This window comes from Chinchilla lanigera, unplaced genomic scaffold (assembly GCF_000276665.1).
Source record: "Chinchilla lanigera isolate Chin_1 unplaced genomic scaffold, ChiLan1.0 scaffold00005, whole genome shotgun sequence".
Lineage (NCBI taxonomy): Eukaryota > Metazoa > Chordata > Mammalia > Rodentia > Chinchillidae > Chinchilla > Chinchilla lanigera.
Window position 1 is genome coordinate 24,542,205 of NW_004955406.1, and position 15,067 is coordinate 24,557,271.

General features: G+C 36.5%; 1 protein-coding gene across 3 annotated transcripts in view; it reads left to right on the plus strand.

Moving 5' to 3' along the window:
* Positions 1-15,067, plus strand: part of Hmcn1 (hemicentin 1) — a 393,676-nt gene that overhangs the window by 312,539 nt on the left and 66,070 nt on the right. For all 3 annotated transcript variants that reach the window (XM_005375081.2, XM_013521738.1, XM_013521742.1), the window contains 5 exons: positions 111-208; positions 1,049-1,327; positions 7,707-7,903; positions 11,053-11,134; positions 12,807-12,943. In XM_005375081.2, coding sequence (XP_005375138.1) covers positions 111-208; positions 1,049-1,327; positions 7,707-7,903; positions 11,053-11,134; positions 12,807-12,943 — 793 coding nt within the window. The remainder of the gene's footprint in view (positions 1-110; positions 209-1,048; positions 1,328-7,706; positions 7,904-11,052; positions 11,135-12,806; positions 12,944-15,067) is intronic.

Sequence of the window (15,067 nt, forward strand, 5' to 3'; positions counted from 1 at the left end):
ATTTCTCAACAAAAGTCTCCTGTATAACCTGTTTGTAAATAGTAATTATTTTACTTGTGTATGTTTGGATGGGATCAAGTTATCAAATGCCATATCAAACTGCTTCTCAGGGTTGTGAGAGCTCAGGTCTCGGACGTCGCTGTGTATACTTGTCTGGCCTCCAACAGAGCTGGGGTGGATAAGAAGCAGTACAACCTTCAGGTGTTTGGTATGTCACAGAAATGGCTCTGCTGCTTTATTGCGTGTCCAGTATGAAATGACAGACTTATCTGTAGAAAGTCACTTCCTCGCAGATTTAGTGATCTGACTTTCCTCTGTCAAAAACAATTGTTAAAGTAGAATTTTGCTACCTGAGAAAGAATGTGTTTCCTTCCAGGGAACCCATATTTATTGAAGCATACGGTCTAGCAACACACTGTAATTCGGCACTTTGCACTAAATCAAATCTAAAAATTTCAAAATAGCATTTCAATCCAGGCACAAGAACAGTTTCTCATACAAAGAAAAATCAGGAAGATTTTCTAATAATATTTGCAGTTCATTTAAAGCATTTAAAATATGAATGGAAATTGTGCATCTATGTATCTCTGTAAATGTGTGTGTGGAAAGAACTCAAAACCTTCCATTTATGAACTATTGAGATTTGCTTGTCCATATTTCTTAATCCCCAGGAATATCTCAGAAAACTCAGATTGTAGAAAATGAACTCTAGAACTTGATATTGTTTTATTTATTTTGCATATTGAAACTACTCCATACATAAGGAATTTGAGACAAACCTAAAAAGTTAAGAAATCATCCAAATTTAAAACAAATTTGTGGTATATTTTACAAGAAAATAACTTTAAGGCTTCATTGCCAACATTTAGAAGATTAATGATTAGCATACCTAAGAGAAGTTTTTATAACAAAGTTGCTGTTTTATTATAAGCTATTATAAAAAATACATTTTATTGACTGTAGAAATATAGAATTATTTAAATATCTCATTTGCTTTTTCTCAAATTAGACTCGTTATAAAATTCTGCCTGTTTCACTTTCTGCCTAGTACCACCACACATGGATGATGTGATGGGAACGGAGGAACTCACAATTATCCAAGGCAACTCCACCTCCATGACCTGCATGACAGATGGGACCCCCACACCCAGCGTGTCCTGGCTTAGAGATGGCCGGCCTCTGGGGCTTGATGCTCATCTGATCGTCAGTACTCAAGGAATGGTCCTTCAGCTCCTCAAAGCAGAGACTGAAGATTCAGGAAGGTACACCTGCGTCGCCTCCAATGAGGCTGGGGAAGTCAGCAAGCACTTTATCCTGAAAGTCCTGGGTATGTAAACACACTTATACAGAAAGAACAACTGAGGCATCAGCCATAGTAGAAGCTTAGTAAATAATTCTTAGATTTTCTATGGAGCAGAATTCATACAAACTGTACTGTATTTCTATTTTTCTTTCATAGTTCAACTGTATGTATTCTCATTTGTAGCATGTTAAATTTAGATTGTTGTATTTCTTATCCTTCTGAAAAGTTGAAAAGTCCTACTCACAGAAGATTCTTCACTGAAAGAAAACTTACAACTAGTTAGTAGCTAACTTTTAAATTTTTTCCAAGGACTAAAACACATTTGCTAATAGAAAATTTGATGGAAAAGGATACCATTATGTATTATCCCGAATAGTTTTAAGTGACCCACCCTGTAGATTATATGGGAATTGTGATTTCAAATAGTTTAGATCTATTTTCTCGTGTGTGCATTTAAAGTAAATATTTAAAGTTCACATTCCAACATTTTACATGCAAATAGTATAAAGAAAAACCACATATTTTCCATGAAGTAAAACTTGATGACCTTGAAAGAGAAGGGAAGGTGAATGAAATGTATTTCAGTAATCAAGATCTTTTTGAGTTTAGATTTTTCACTATGATGTAGAGGAAATGCCAAGGTCCTTACCTAACACAAAAATGTGCCGTACTAAAAACAGCGTAAGCAGTTTTAGCAAGACTCTTGGTTAGGAGAGGCTAATACATTTTCTGAGTTCACTGTAATCATTCTCAGAGCACCTATTAAGATTTAATTACTTGTGTAACTTTTAAAATCTGCTCCATGTCTAGTTAATCTTCATGATGGCAGAAGCAGTATGCTTCTTACTTATTGCTGCATCCTCAGTGCTTGGTGTGACACCTGACCCATCAGCAGCTCCTAACATGTGTTTATTGGATTGAATTGATCTGAACTCGATGCTTGGAAAGCTGGACTACTAAGAAGTTTAACCATAGGGAGAGGTAGAGCAATATCTAAATATACAAAGAGACAGCAGGGTATCTCTGGGACTCCCAGAAAATGAAGGATGATTGGTCACAGAGAAATTCCTCAGCATATTTGGAGGCACAAGACAAAAAACTGTCAGGTGTGGCAGGAGTAGGGTGGGGATAGACAGCAGATCTTTATACACCACTGCACATAATATGAATAACAGTAAGTGACATGCGTGATCTGCTTCACTATTACACATTGAAGATTAGTTATTGGATATACACTATGTGCCAGGCATGTTTATAATCACCACTGACAAATAATTATGAATGCCTTGTATGTGGTGCATCATGTGTACTTGAATGTATCATGGAATAAGAAAGATAATGTCGTGGGCCTGAAATTCCTACATTTGGAAGAGAGCACATACTAAAAGTACAACTGCTTTTGAGTGTGATAAAAATTATATGGTTAAGATATGGTTAAGATAACATTCTATGGGATGGTAAGTTTCAGATTAGATCTCTTCAAGGATGAATCAGGGCCTTGAAAGCTGGGACTGTAGAGATGAAGCGAGAGATCGAGAATTTGCCTATGTTGGTCACCTAGAGATGATGGAGTTTTGTACTCCTGTAAACTGAATGTGAAAGGAAGCGACCAGACAGGAAATACATATGGGCAGAGGCCAAGCTATGAAAAGGCTTAAAAGATTTTATCATTAAAAGGAAAGAATCTTAAGAAAGAACAAGTTACACCCAGATTTCATTTCCAAAACATCCCTCTGGTGACAGAATGAAGACTAAATTGAAGAAACTGTTGTATTCATATGGGCTTAAAAATGCAAGACCTAATTTAGCATGTAATTTTAAAGAGAAAGAGATTATTCCTCTAGGACTCCAAGAATTTCGAACCAGAACCCAGATGAAAGCATTTCGGAATAAAGAAAATAAACGAGTAATGATATCGTGAGAATACACAATCTTCCCAGCTGATGAGCTTCTCAGGATAAGACTTTCTTACAACAGACTTATGAACTGGCCCCACAAAACAATGAGAACATTTAACACTTCAGTACCTGTTGGAAATTAACTCCATTCACCTCTGGAAAACTCTTCATGTGCTACTTCACAGAGTGAAAAAGTCTTGGGGAACTGCAGATCTTGACTGAATTCTTTTTTTATTTTTTATTTATTTATTTTATTTTGAAGAAGTAGTAAATGAGAAATGAACAAACAAAAAAATAGAAGAGTAGGGGCCAGGGATCTAGCTCAGTGGCGCAGTGCCTGCCTGGCAAGCGCGAGGTTGTGAGTTCGATTCCTGGTACTGGAAAACAACAACAACAACAAAAGAAAAGAAGAGTAGCAGCATACCAGTATCCTGAACATAACCAAATCAGAGCAAGAACATTCAAAGTAATACAGGTCTAAAGACAAAATAATACGAATCAACAATTCTGTCCACATAGCGGGAGGTGTCAGAGTTTGTTAGCAGTCCTGAAAAGGTCCAGTGTGGCTGGAACACTTTAACCATGACAGAATGAAATACGAAATAACGCTGGGGAAATCTGACAAAATCTAGGCCATGAAGGGCATTGTTGACCACGTTAAGAGATTTGTTTTAATCCGATGACAGTGAGAAATCATTAAAAGTCATAGTCTGATAGAAGTAGCATTTCCAGCTACTCATAAGACCAGTCAGCCTGGCTGCAAAGTGGAGAGCTCCATGGAGCAGGGAAAGAATGGGTTCTGAGACACTAGTGTATTATTAGGAATTGTGTTTGGTTATCAATAGTAGCATCTAAATGTGGTGCCATAAGCAAAGAGCTTTTGTTTTTCTTATTGAGTAAGATGTCTAGAGGTGGGGAGCTGAGGCATTTCAGATATTTGCAGTTGTCTTGGCCTTTGTGTCATGGTCAGTAGATGGCCAGGCAGCATCTGCTCAACTCCAGCATAACTCACCACTTCTCTAGGGACAACAGTGGAACAGGAGAAACAGGAAAGGCGTATCTCTAAAGAGTTACCCCTTGGGGTATGGTGGCACACACTTGTAGTTCCAGCACTCAGGAGGCTGAGGTAGGAGGATAGACATGAGTTCAAGGCCAGCCTGGGCTACATAGCAAGACCCTGTCTCAAAAAACAAACAAACAAACCTTGTTCCTTCACAAGTTTTCTTAGATGGCCCACAAATACCCGCTCATACGTCATAGTTCAGAAACTTTAACAGCATTCCACCTACTGTCTACTAAAAAAGCTAGGAAATGCAATTTTTTTAGTAAATCATGAGCCCTAAAGAATTAGGATTTGTTAGTAAGAAAGAAAGCCATAAATAATATTGGATAGACACCTGCAACTTAGAAGAGACATTAATTCAGGTAAACATATTGTAGTTCAGATTGAAGTGATGGCAGTGAGAGAAGAAGATATATTCTAGAAATAATGATTAAGACTTCATTATAGATTTGGACATATGGGAGTGATGAAGAAAAAGGTCTCAAGGATGCTTCTTAGTTTCTAGTTTATGTGACTAAATGATTAGAAGATCCATTGTACAGATGCATGGAATGGTGGTAAAGGACTAAGTTTTGAAGAATAAGACCAGTTCAATCTGGTGTTTCAATGGTTTGATGTATTTTTTAAATATCCACAATAAAATTTTTATGTAACAATTGCATTTATGAATGTGGAGATTACAAGAAAGATGTGGATATCCAAATATACACATGTAGAAGATTAAAACTAAATCCCTATTTCTCAACCTTTACAAAACCGACTCAAAGTGAATCAAGGAACATAAGACCTAGAACTGAACTTACTAGAGGAAAATGGGAAACACTTCAGGATGTAATCACAGGCAACCACTTTCTAGAGAGGACTCATATAGCTCCAGAAATAATAGCAAGAATCTACAAATGGAGTTTGATTCATTAAAAAGCTTCTTCACAGTAAAAGGGGCAATTAATAAAATGAAGAGACAGCCTACACAATAGGAGAAAATCTTTGCTGACTGTTCATTTGATAGAGGATTACTATCCAGGATTCATAAAGAGGTCAAAACCTTAACACCAAAAGTATAAATAACCTAGCCCAGAATTGAACAGACACTTCTCAAAATAAGAAATAGAAATAACCAATAATTACATTTTAAAATGTTCAACATCTTTAGCCATTAGGGAAATGCAAATCGCAACACTGAGATTCTATCTCATCCTGAGAAGAATCCCTATCATCAAGAAAATGAAAAAGAAGAAACCCTAGTGAGAATGTGAGGGAAAAGAAACCCTTATATACTCTTAGTGGATATGTAAGTTAGTACAGCCATTATGGAAATCAGTATGAAAATTTCTGAAGAAACTAAGAATTACCATATGGTGCAGCTATACCACTCCTTTGTATATACCCAAAGGAATCAAAGTCAGATACTATTGGCATACCTTCATACCCATGTTTATTGCAACACAATTCACAGTAGCAAAGTTAGAGAACCAGCCCAAGTACTTATCAATGGACAAATAGAAAAACATGTGGTATGTACACAATAGAGCATTATTCAGGCATAAAGAGCAATGAAATTACGTCACTTGCAGGAAAATGAATGGAACTGGAAATCATCCTGTTCAGTGAAATAAGTCAGACTGAGAAAGGGAAGTATCACACATTTTCTCCCATGTGTGAAGCCTAGAGGGAAAAAAATTAGAATGATATAAAAGTAGAAGGGGAAATACCAGGGAAGAGGAAGTAGGGGGGGAGATAGAGAGAAGGAGGCAGGAGAGAGTCAATATGATTAAAGTTTATTATATGCATGTATGATAATGTCATAGTGAAACTGATTATCTTTTAATATGTGTCAATAAACAACAAAAACTAAACAAAGACTGAACTTGTTCAAGGAGAAAAAGAGCCTAACTGAAGTCTGTGTCCCACATAAGTATATTAAAAGTAGATAATGATGATCCTGCCTGGCAAGTGCAAGGTCCTGAGTCCAATTCCCGGTATTAAAAAAAAGTAGATAATGATGTAAATCATATTAAAAGTATGTTGTAGGAGCTTTGGAACATGTAATGGGGTTTTTTGATTAATTCAGTAAACAATGTTGAAACCTTTCAATCAGAAAATCTTAGATTAATCTTATACCACATTTAATAAAGTGTCTTGACAGCAGTTATGTAAGGTGAAGGTATGAAAAGAGGTCATGTGGGACAATGATTAAAAATAGCTGACTTCTATTTATAATCTGAAAAAGAGAATAAATTTAATGTATTACCTTTTTCTAGAAAGGAAAATGAGGAGTAACAGAAATTTTTAAGAAGCAGATTTCAATAACACCAACATCTATATATAGTAGTGATTCTTTTTAAAAAATTACTTTTTTTGAAACAGAGTCTTGAAACAGGCTCAAGCAATAGTCCCACCTAAGCCTTTTGAGTAGCCGGGAAAATAGGCTTCTACTGTTAATTATAAAACTAAAGTAGATACATGAAAAATATATATGGTTTAACTCATTGAATCCTAACAGTCCTACTAGGTAAATAATGTTATCCTTGTTTCAGAGCTTTGTCCAACTCTACTAAACTAATAATTGTTACTCCTGGGATTCAAACTCAGTTTAACTCCAGATCTTCAGCTATGAGTCACTATTCTAAACTATGTGATTGATTTAAAGCAAAACAACACCCGGCAACTAACCCTTGGAGCTGTCCAACAGCTATTTTGGCAGCCTTGTGAAGTAGTAAGCTACAAATTGAATTATGAAAGTTACATCAAAAACTTGAACAACCATTTTAAAGGACGTCTGCTGGAACTAAATTGGATATAATTGGGGTCTAAAGAACCCTAATGTTTCTGCCCAATGTTTAGATCTTTAACTATCTTTTAAGAAATGTCACTGTCTTAAAGTATAAGTAACAGAAAACTACTTCTGCCCGCATATAGCAGATGTGCTTTAGGCAGAAATCAATTCCGAATGTAATTATTTTTGCTTCTGCTTAGTCATTGTTTCCATACCAAATTCTGCATGAAAAAGGTGATAACAGAGTTCCATAGTTTGCACTGTTGCTTTTGCAGAGTTAATTAGTGTTTAAAAGTGCAAATGTATACTTATAAGTTTAAGTACCTCTTTTAAAAAGTAATACAGGATAGATTTAGTTTTTGTTTTCAAATATTTCCAGTTAAGTAAAATCTGTAGTTTAACTGAGTTCTGGTTGTTGGTCTATAAATACCTTGTAATGAACTGCCTTTGGTTTTGTAATCTCTTACAAGTATGATTCATTCTTTTTGAAATAGTGCCAATGAGAAAAAGTACTGACATTCAAGAATGATCTTATCGGTTTCCATACTCTAATTAGTTTATATCATAGAGTGTAAATTTGAGTTGGATTTTCAAGTTTTCCTGACCAACAGTATTGTTTGAAGCAACAGGCTTATTTTGTTATTTTTTTAAATCTTCTTTAAACAGAACCACCTCACATTAATGGATCTGAAGAAACTGCAGAGATATCAGTCATTGTTAATAACCCACTTGAACTCACCTGCATGGCTTCTGGAATTCCTGCCCCCAAAATTACCTGGATGAAAGATGGCAGGCCCCTTCCGCAGACAGACCAGGTGCAAAGTCTTAGGGGAAATGTGGTTCTTCGAATATCTAGTGCACAGGTAAGCATCAAATTTCATAGTTATTGTATCCTAAATTAAACTTCTAATTTGCTAACAGAAGAATTATTGAATAAATTATGCCTTTGCATGTGAATACATCTTGGATGTCTACAACTTTACCAAGGATAGATATCTTTATGATGCATATACTTGTGTTGACATGACCGGCAAGTAGTGTCTGCTATTAAACTCTGAAGAAAACAAGATATCGTCTCATTAACTTTTGGACATTTTTGTAGCTCTGTAAATGTTAGCATATTTCCTGAATCTCTTAACTTTCGCCATATACCTCTTTACCTAACCAGCAAAAGGCAGTCCAATATGCATATATATGACACCTCAGAGAGCACCTTTGATTTCCAAACAAACTTGCAGACGTGGAAGTCTGAAGAGATATAGTTTCTAAAACAATGATCAGTTCAGTAAAACTGTTTTACTTTTAGCTTAGGTTAGATATAAAATGTGAATATATTAAAAAGAAATATGTCTAGGATGTCTTATAACAATCTTGTCTTCTACTAAGAGAGACAAACTTTATATTGCAGGGATTCTTTATCTGTGCCCTATTGCCTTCATTTGAAAACTGAAGATATAAACAAGAATGTCTAATGCAAATACTGAGGGACTTAATGAGATAATCTCATATCATGTGCTTAGACAGATGCAAAAACATGTAGTAAGTGCCAAAAAGGGAAGAAAATAAATTGTTGCTGCTGCTATTGTTACCATAAGCATCATTCTGTTGGACATAGACCAGCATATTATTATTCAGATTTTCTTGTATTTTGGCTGAGAGAAAAAAAGGAAAGGAAGATGGAAGAAGATCTAAGGATGGATATTGCCTGCTGTTCAGCTCTGGGCTCTTTGTCATACCATAATACTCCTGACAGCTCTTCAAGGCAATGTCTTCATTCCTGACTACAAATCCAGAAATAGGCCCTTCAGAGGGACTAAGAACTTGTCTGCCAAGTACCCACACTTGCTCAGTGATGGGGCTGGGTCTCAACCCTAGTTCTAGGTGGAAACCCTTGCTAGTGCATCTCAGCACATTTCGTGTCTGACCTCTTGTAGCACTTACCTTCCTTTCCCTTCTTTTCTCTCAAGTCCAAACACTGCAGTAACTCAAAGTAATGCCATGTTACTGGATCAGAAGATTTGCACATGAGACAATAAGAGAATCATTTAAAGCAATCTTGAAGTCGAAAATTAAATATGATCAAGCCCCATGATGGCTCTCAGTTCCTCTGCTCCTCTGTTTTCACACCATTTTGTACATTTCTCTGTTATATCACTTACTGCATTATACTTTACTTATCTCAACATTGTCTTTCAAAAAACCTGTCTGCAATATACAGTTATTCTTAGCATATTATGGATGGCTTGCAAATCCAAATTGTGTGGTAGAGACAAGAATTTCCTAAAACATCTTCCATCAAACACTAGGCCTGGGATTTATTCTGAGAAGGGGACCATTTTATGACCCAGTAGATTTAGAAACTTTTATACACTGTGCTCTCCCCTCCTTGTGAACCATAATGAATGCCAGCAATGCTACGAAACGTTACTTTGAAGACCTCTACTTCATTATAATTTTTTTTCAAGTTCGTTTTTAAGAACACACATTTGAGAGACTGTTACTAGAAGTAATGACAGTGGATATCCAGAAAGGAATAAGTTAACAAGAAGTATTCCTAGAGGAAGAAAAATTGAATAAGAGTAACTGAATGGTGGTTCAAGTTTGACCACATTAGTTCCAGAGAAGAGACAATATAATCGGGAATGAGCAGAGTGGTGTTATGGTTTGAATCTGAGTGTCCCCCCAAAGCCTCATGCAGCCATGGGGCAGGCTTTTAGAGTTTGATGGGTGTGAGAGTTACACCCACCCTGGGGTGGATAGTTTGCATATGTAAGGGAGAGGAAGAAGCTGCCTGAGGCCATTCCTCCCCCATTCCTGGCTTTTGTTTTGTTGCTTTGCTGTGTTCTGCACCCTGAGCTGCAGCCCTCTGCCATGCGCCACTCTGCCTTATAATCTGCCAAGTACAGACTGAAACCTCCACAAACTGTAAGCGAAATAAACCTTTCCTTCCTTCATTTTGGGCATCAGGTATTTTGTCCCAGCAACGAGAGAAAAGTAACCAAGACAAGTGGTTAGAGAATAGTTGGTTTCACAGGTTTTGAAGATATGATGAGAAATTCACAAATTATTCCTTGGGAAGTGGCACATGGTATTTTAATTCTTAATTAAAGGACTATGTGAGAATTGTATTTCCAAAAGACATTTAATTGTCTTTCCAAACATTCTGGTCCTAAAGTTTTTCAAAGGAAGTTTCGCAGCTTACAAGAAAGTTTTCCCATAACCTACAAAGTCAGTTGTGAATGTAAGAATTTTTTTAGATCTCAATATTTTATGGATATTTAAGGAGCAGACAAAAGCAGGACATTGTCACTTTTAAAAAATATATGTTTTCATAGTAGCAAGGGCATCTGTTTTCCAGCATATTCTCTGTATGGGTTGGTCTACACTATGTCCAAGATATGAATGAAGAATAGCCTCAGGCAGAAAGCATGCATAGGTATTTTTAAAGAAATGGTTTTAGTTTTAGCCTCATAATAGTGTGTTCTGCTGTCATTCTGACTGTATTTATAATGAAGTAACATCACACAGTATCACCATTTTGTTTTGCCATATGTATCAAAGTTAGAGTCAAGATGTGCTGTTAATTTGTTTGATTATAAAAACCAATACTTATCTGTTGATTTGATCAACATATTTTATTTTCTTCAGTAAGACAACTAAAATTTTCAGTCTGTGTTTCAAATCTGTGAATATTTATTTCTTCAGTAAGTGCTAAGCATCTAATCTATCACATATGTAGCAGGATATGTACACATTCAGTTTTCTGATATCATTTTTTAGATCAAATCCTGACCTTGTTAAAACATAGGTTTGCATATAATTAAAGATACAAAGCAACGGTGAGTATCAGAGTACTAATCACAAGTGTTGAACAGTTTGTTTCGGTGACTGTGCTTCTGTAGTCACATTTTGTTTTATATTGAGATTCTTGCATTAATCCTAGTTAATACTGATTCTCATCACCAAAACTAGCATATTAAAAATGTAAACTTTACTTATTTGGGTTTTATAGGTAGAAGACACAGGAAGATATACGTGTCTGGCATCCAGTCCTGCTGGAGATGATGATAAGGAATATTTAGTGAGAGTTCATGGTAAATTTGTGAAAAGGCTCTATGTCCTGTCATATACACACCTAATTAGAAGCCACCTGATAGCACATGATAAAATACCTTTGTAAATTCAGAATGTATATTTTGCAGATCTGTTTCTTACTGAGTGGATACTCTTTAGGAATAGATCCAGTGGGGCTTTTTTCAGCTATTTGTTGTTTCTGCACAAATATTATCTTCATTCATTTAGAAAATGAAATATAAATGATAATGAAGCATATTAAAATAACACATACTCTTACCACACAAAGATATGAGTGCCATGGCATATATCAGTAGTCCCGGCTGCTTGAAAGAGGACGAGATAGCAAGCTTGCTTGAACCCAGAAGTTTGGGGTCAGCCCCTACAACACAGAAAATCCCTGTCTGTTAAAAAAGTGGTCACAGAGAATATTACAGAAGTTTCTTTTTCCCTCACTGAATGGTATGAGGGCATGCTTTTATCAGTTTTAGTGATTGTGTAGTGTCCTAATTTATTCCCTATTTTTAGTATTTAGACAGTTTATACATTTTCACCACGACTGACAGCACAGCCTATTTCCTTTATTTTGAGACATTTCTCTAAGTACACTTTCTTGGTTACACACACAAGTACTTTTAAAATTTTTGAAATTTACTGCTGAATTAGCTCCTAGAAAATTCATATCAATAAGGTTTTGTTTCAACACTACTTTTATACAGAAACTGAAATTACTCTTAATGGGGAAGATTGTTTGAAAAACTAAACAGAAGATATTTATTTCATTTATAAAGCCTATTCATTATTTCATTTATAAAGCCTAAATAACTAGGCATTATAAACTGTCTAGGATTTATTTATTTATTTATTTTTTTTTGGTTTTTCTCTGGTACCGGGAATCGAACTCACGACGTTGCGCTTGCCATGCAGGCGCTTTTGCCGCTGAGCTAAATCCCCAGCCCCTCTGTCTAGGATTTAAATCCCCCCTCCTATCTGCACACAAATTAGATCTGCCATTAATTAATACGTAACTTCTATATATAAAAGTGACATGTATAAAATTAACATGTCAAGGAAAGTATATACATTTCTGTATATTGTGCTGGGCAGTGCCTGATTTGGTAATTTTGAGACTAATATTCAGAGACAGTTACTACAAGTGTAAAACCTTAGTACCTCCATTTCTTTGCCTGTCAAATGGTGATAATGTGATTGTATGATCTGTACTGTCATTCACATAATTTTTGAAAGGATTTATTACTCACTCTATGTGAAAGTACTAAATAAAGTCTTTAAAATTTCCAGTTTGTTAGCCAGTTATAGTGGTGCAAGGCTTTAATCCTAGCACTTTGGAAAGCTGAGACAGGAGGATAGAAAATTGGAGGCCAGCCTGGGAAGTTCAGCAACATAGCCAGAGCCTGTGTCAAAATTAAAAATAAAAGGGCTAGAAATGTAGCGCAGTGCAAAGGCCCTGGGTTCTGTTCTATCCTCAGTAACACACACAGACATGCGCAGATACACACACACACACAAATCTACTTTGCTTATTATGTTATAAATTAAATGAGTCATGTTTTAAGTTTATGCTTATTTCATGGACCAAAACTAAGGGCTAACATTTGTTGAATACCAGTGGGTTACCTCATTTTATATCCCTCTTATTGAAAGCTTTTGATATCTTGTTTTCATACCTAGTGCCCCCTAATATTGCTGGGACTGATGAGCCCCAGGATATCACTGTGTTACAGAACAGACAAGTGACACTGGAATGCAAATCGGATGCAGTGCCCACACCTGTGATTATGTGGCTCAGAAACGGAGATCGGTTGCAGGTAAATCTTTTGCTAAACTCTGCAGATTCATTGTTTGAGACAAAAACCTGTGGAGCTATCAGTTATTTGACACTGCAGAAGCAGCCACCAGATCTTTTTAATCAGTTGCCTTCTTTCCTCAGCTTTTGCTTAGTAGTTGGTGAAGGGTCAAAGACGGATATTTAGATTCATGACACTGGTCTTGTGGAGCCCATGGATTAAAGTCCAATTTGTAACTTTCACCCATTTCTTTACCTGAGCGTGAAGACAAACTAGCAGCATCTCAAAAGAGCTGATCTGTCCTGCCAGGGCTCTAGAGCCAATCTGTTACTGAATTTGCCTGGCGGAAATCTGGGCCAAAGATCTCTAACACCCTTAGACACCACATAACTAGCAATGGAATCCCTGAGGAGCACAGCTATTGACTGTCTAAAGCTTTCTATGCTCCAGTGATGCCTGTCTGCCATCAGGATGCCACGGTGCAGGATTCTTGGTGGCCAATTAAGACTAGCTGAAAGCTCAGATTTTCAATGCTCTGATTGCTCTCATCTAGGTAGTTACTTATTCTTACCTCTAACAGTAGTTACCTGTTCTTGCTTCAAATTATAAAATGAGATTATGTCCCCTAACTCTTAATGCATGCAGATTTTCACTACCAAATAAGACAAATACCAAACATGTAGAACTTGTGTGGAGAGTTACTTACCCACTACATCATTGTATGTATCACTTACCCATCCTATGATTCTGTTTCTCTGTTTATTGTGTGTACTGCTATAACATTATGACTACCACTGTGAATCCTCTTGATTTTAAAGGAGTTCACTGAATCTGGAAATGAAAAGACAGAGAGGTACATCAAAGATTATAGAACCGCTATTACTGATAAATTATGTTGCAGGGCACATAGCCATTTATGTAATGAGGAGAGAAGCTCATAACTCAGCCTAAAGGGTAAGGAGTGAGCCAGGAAGTGTCTTAGGAAGGGGGAGTTCAGAGGGGGATGCAGTGGTAGAGGACTAGCTCGGCATGGAAGATGCCCAGAGTTTGATCCCCTGAAATGCAAATTTTTGAAGAGAAAGAGGAAGTATAGTTTTAAAGATTAGCTATGTACTGAATGGGAAAGAAGAAAAGGATTTTAGTTATCGGTCATAGCATGTACGATGCCATTACAAGAAAAGAAAGGCTATTTGCCAGGAACTGCAAATCACTGGTATAGTTGCAGTAGACATTGAGTAAAATCATTTGTGGTTTCTCATAGTTTCCAGAATTCTGGTTAAACTATCCAGCTTAGCCCACCAGCCCCTTCACGCTCTGACTTTTCCTCCAGTCTCATCTCCATGTGTCACTGTAGATCATTCAGACGATGCCTATCTGCTGAGAGCAACATCTTTCAGCATGTTACTCTGTCATTAGAAGTTAAGGGAAGGACTCGATGAATGTTGCTGATGGCGGGGTCAAGGCTGATTCTAGGTAGAGCTAAGTGATATCAGCACAGAGAAAGGAGGAGTTCACCAATGATGAAAAAAGCATTGGTCCCGGTTTAGATTTTGTGAGCTTGAATTATTGAAACATTATCTGGATAGATTGCAGAAACCACTAAAAATGTGAGTTCACATTTCATCAAAGTAATCTTCGAATTGCTAGTCCATATTTCCTCTGAAGAGAAGACATTTGGTGTTATAGTCCTCTTGGTATAACCTGCTGTTAAAGTCGTAAGTGTGTATGAGACTGACTAGAAAGTATAGAATGTGAGAAGACCAGTAAAATGAAAATAAAGCTTTAGGCAATACAGACAGCTACAAGGTGAGCAAAGGGAAATGAGAAGATGACTAGAATAGAGAAGAAAGACCCGATGAGCTGGGGTTAAAAGCAGAAAACATTGGTATTCTGAAAATTAAGTGAAGAAAAGGAACAGCCACATAAGGTACAAATCAAGTTGTATCTATTGGCTTTGGCAACACATAGAAACGATTAAAGATCTGAACAATGGTTCTTTAGTAAAGTGAATGAAATATAAGGTATGGTTACTTAAAGGGTTAATGGAAGTTAAAAAAAGTGTAAACGAGTTTTAGAGATTTGTGTGTAAAGAAAGAGACTGAAAGAACTGGAGAGAGAAAGCCAAGTTTACAGGACAGGATATGT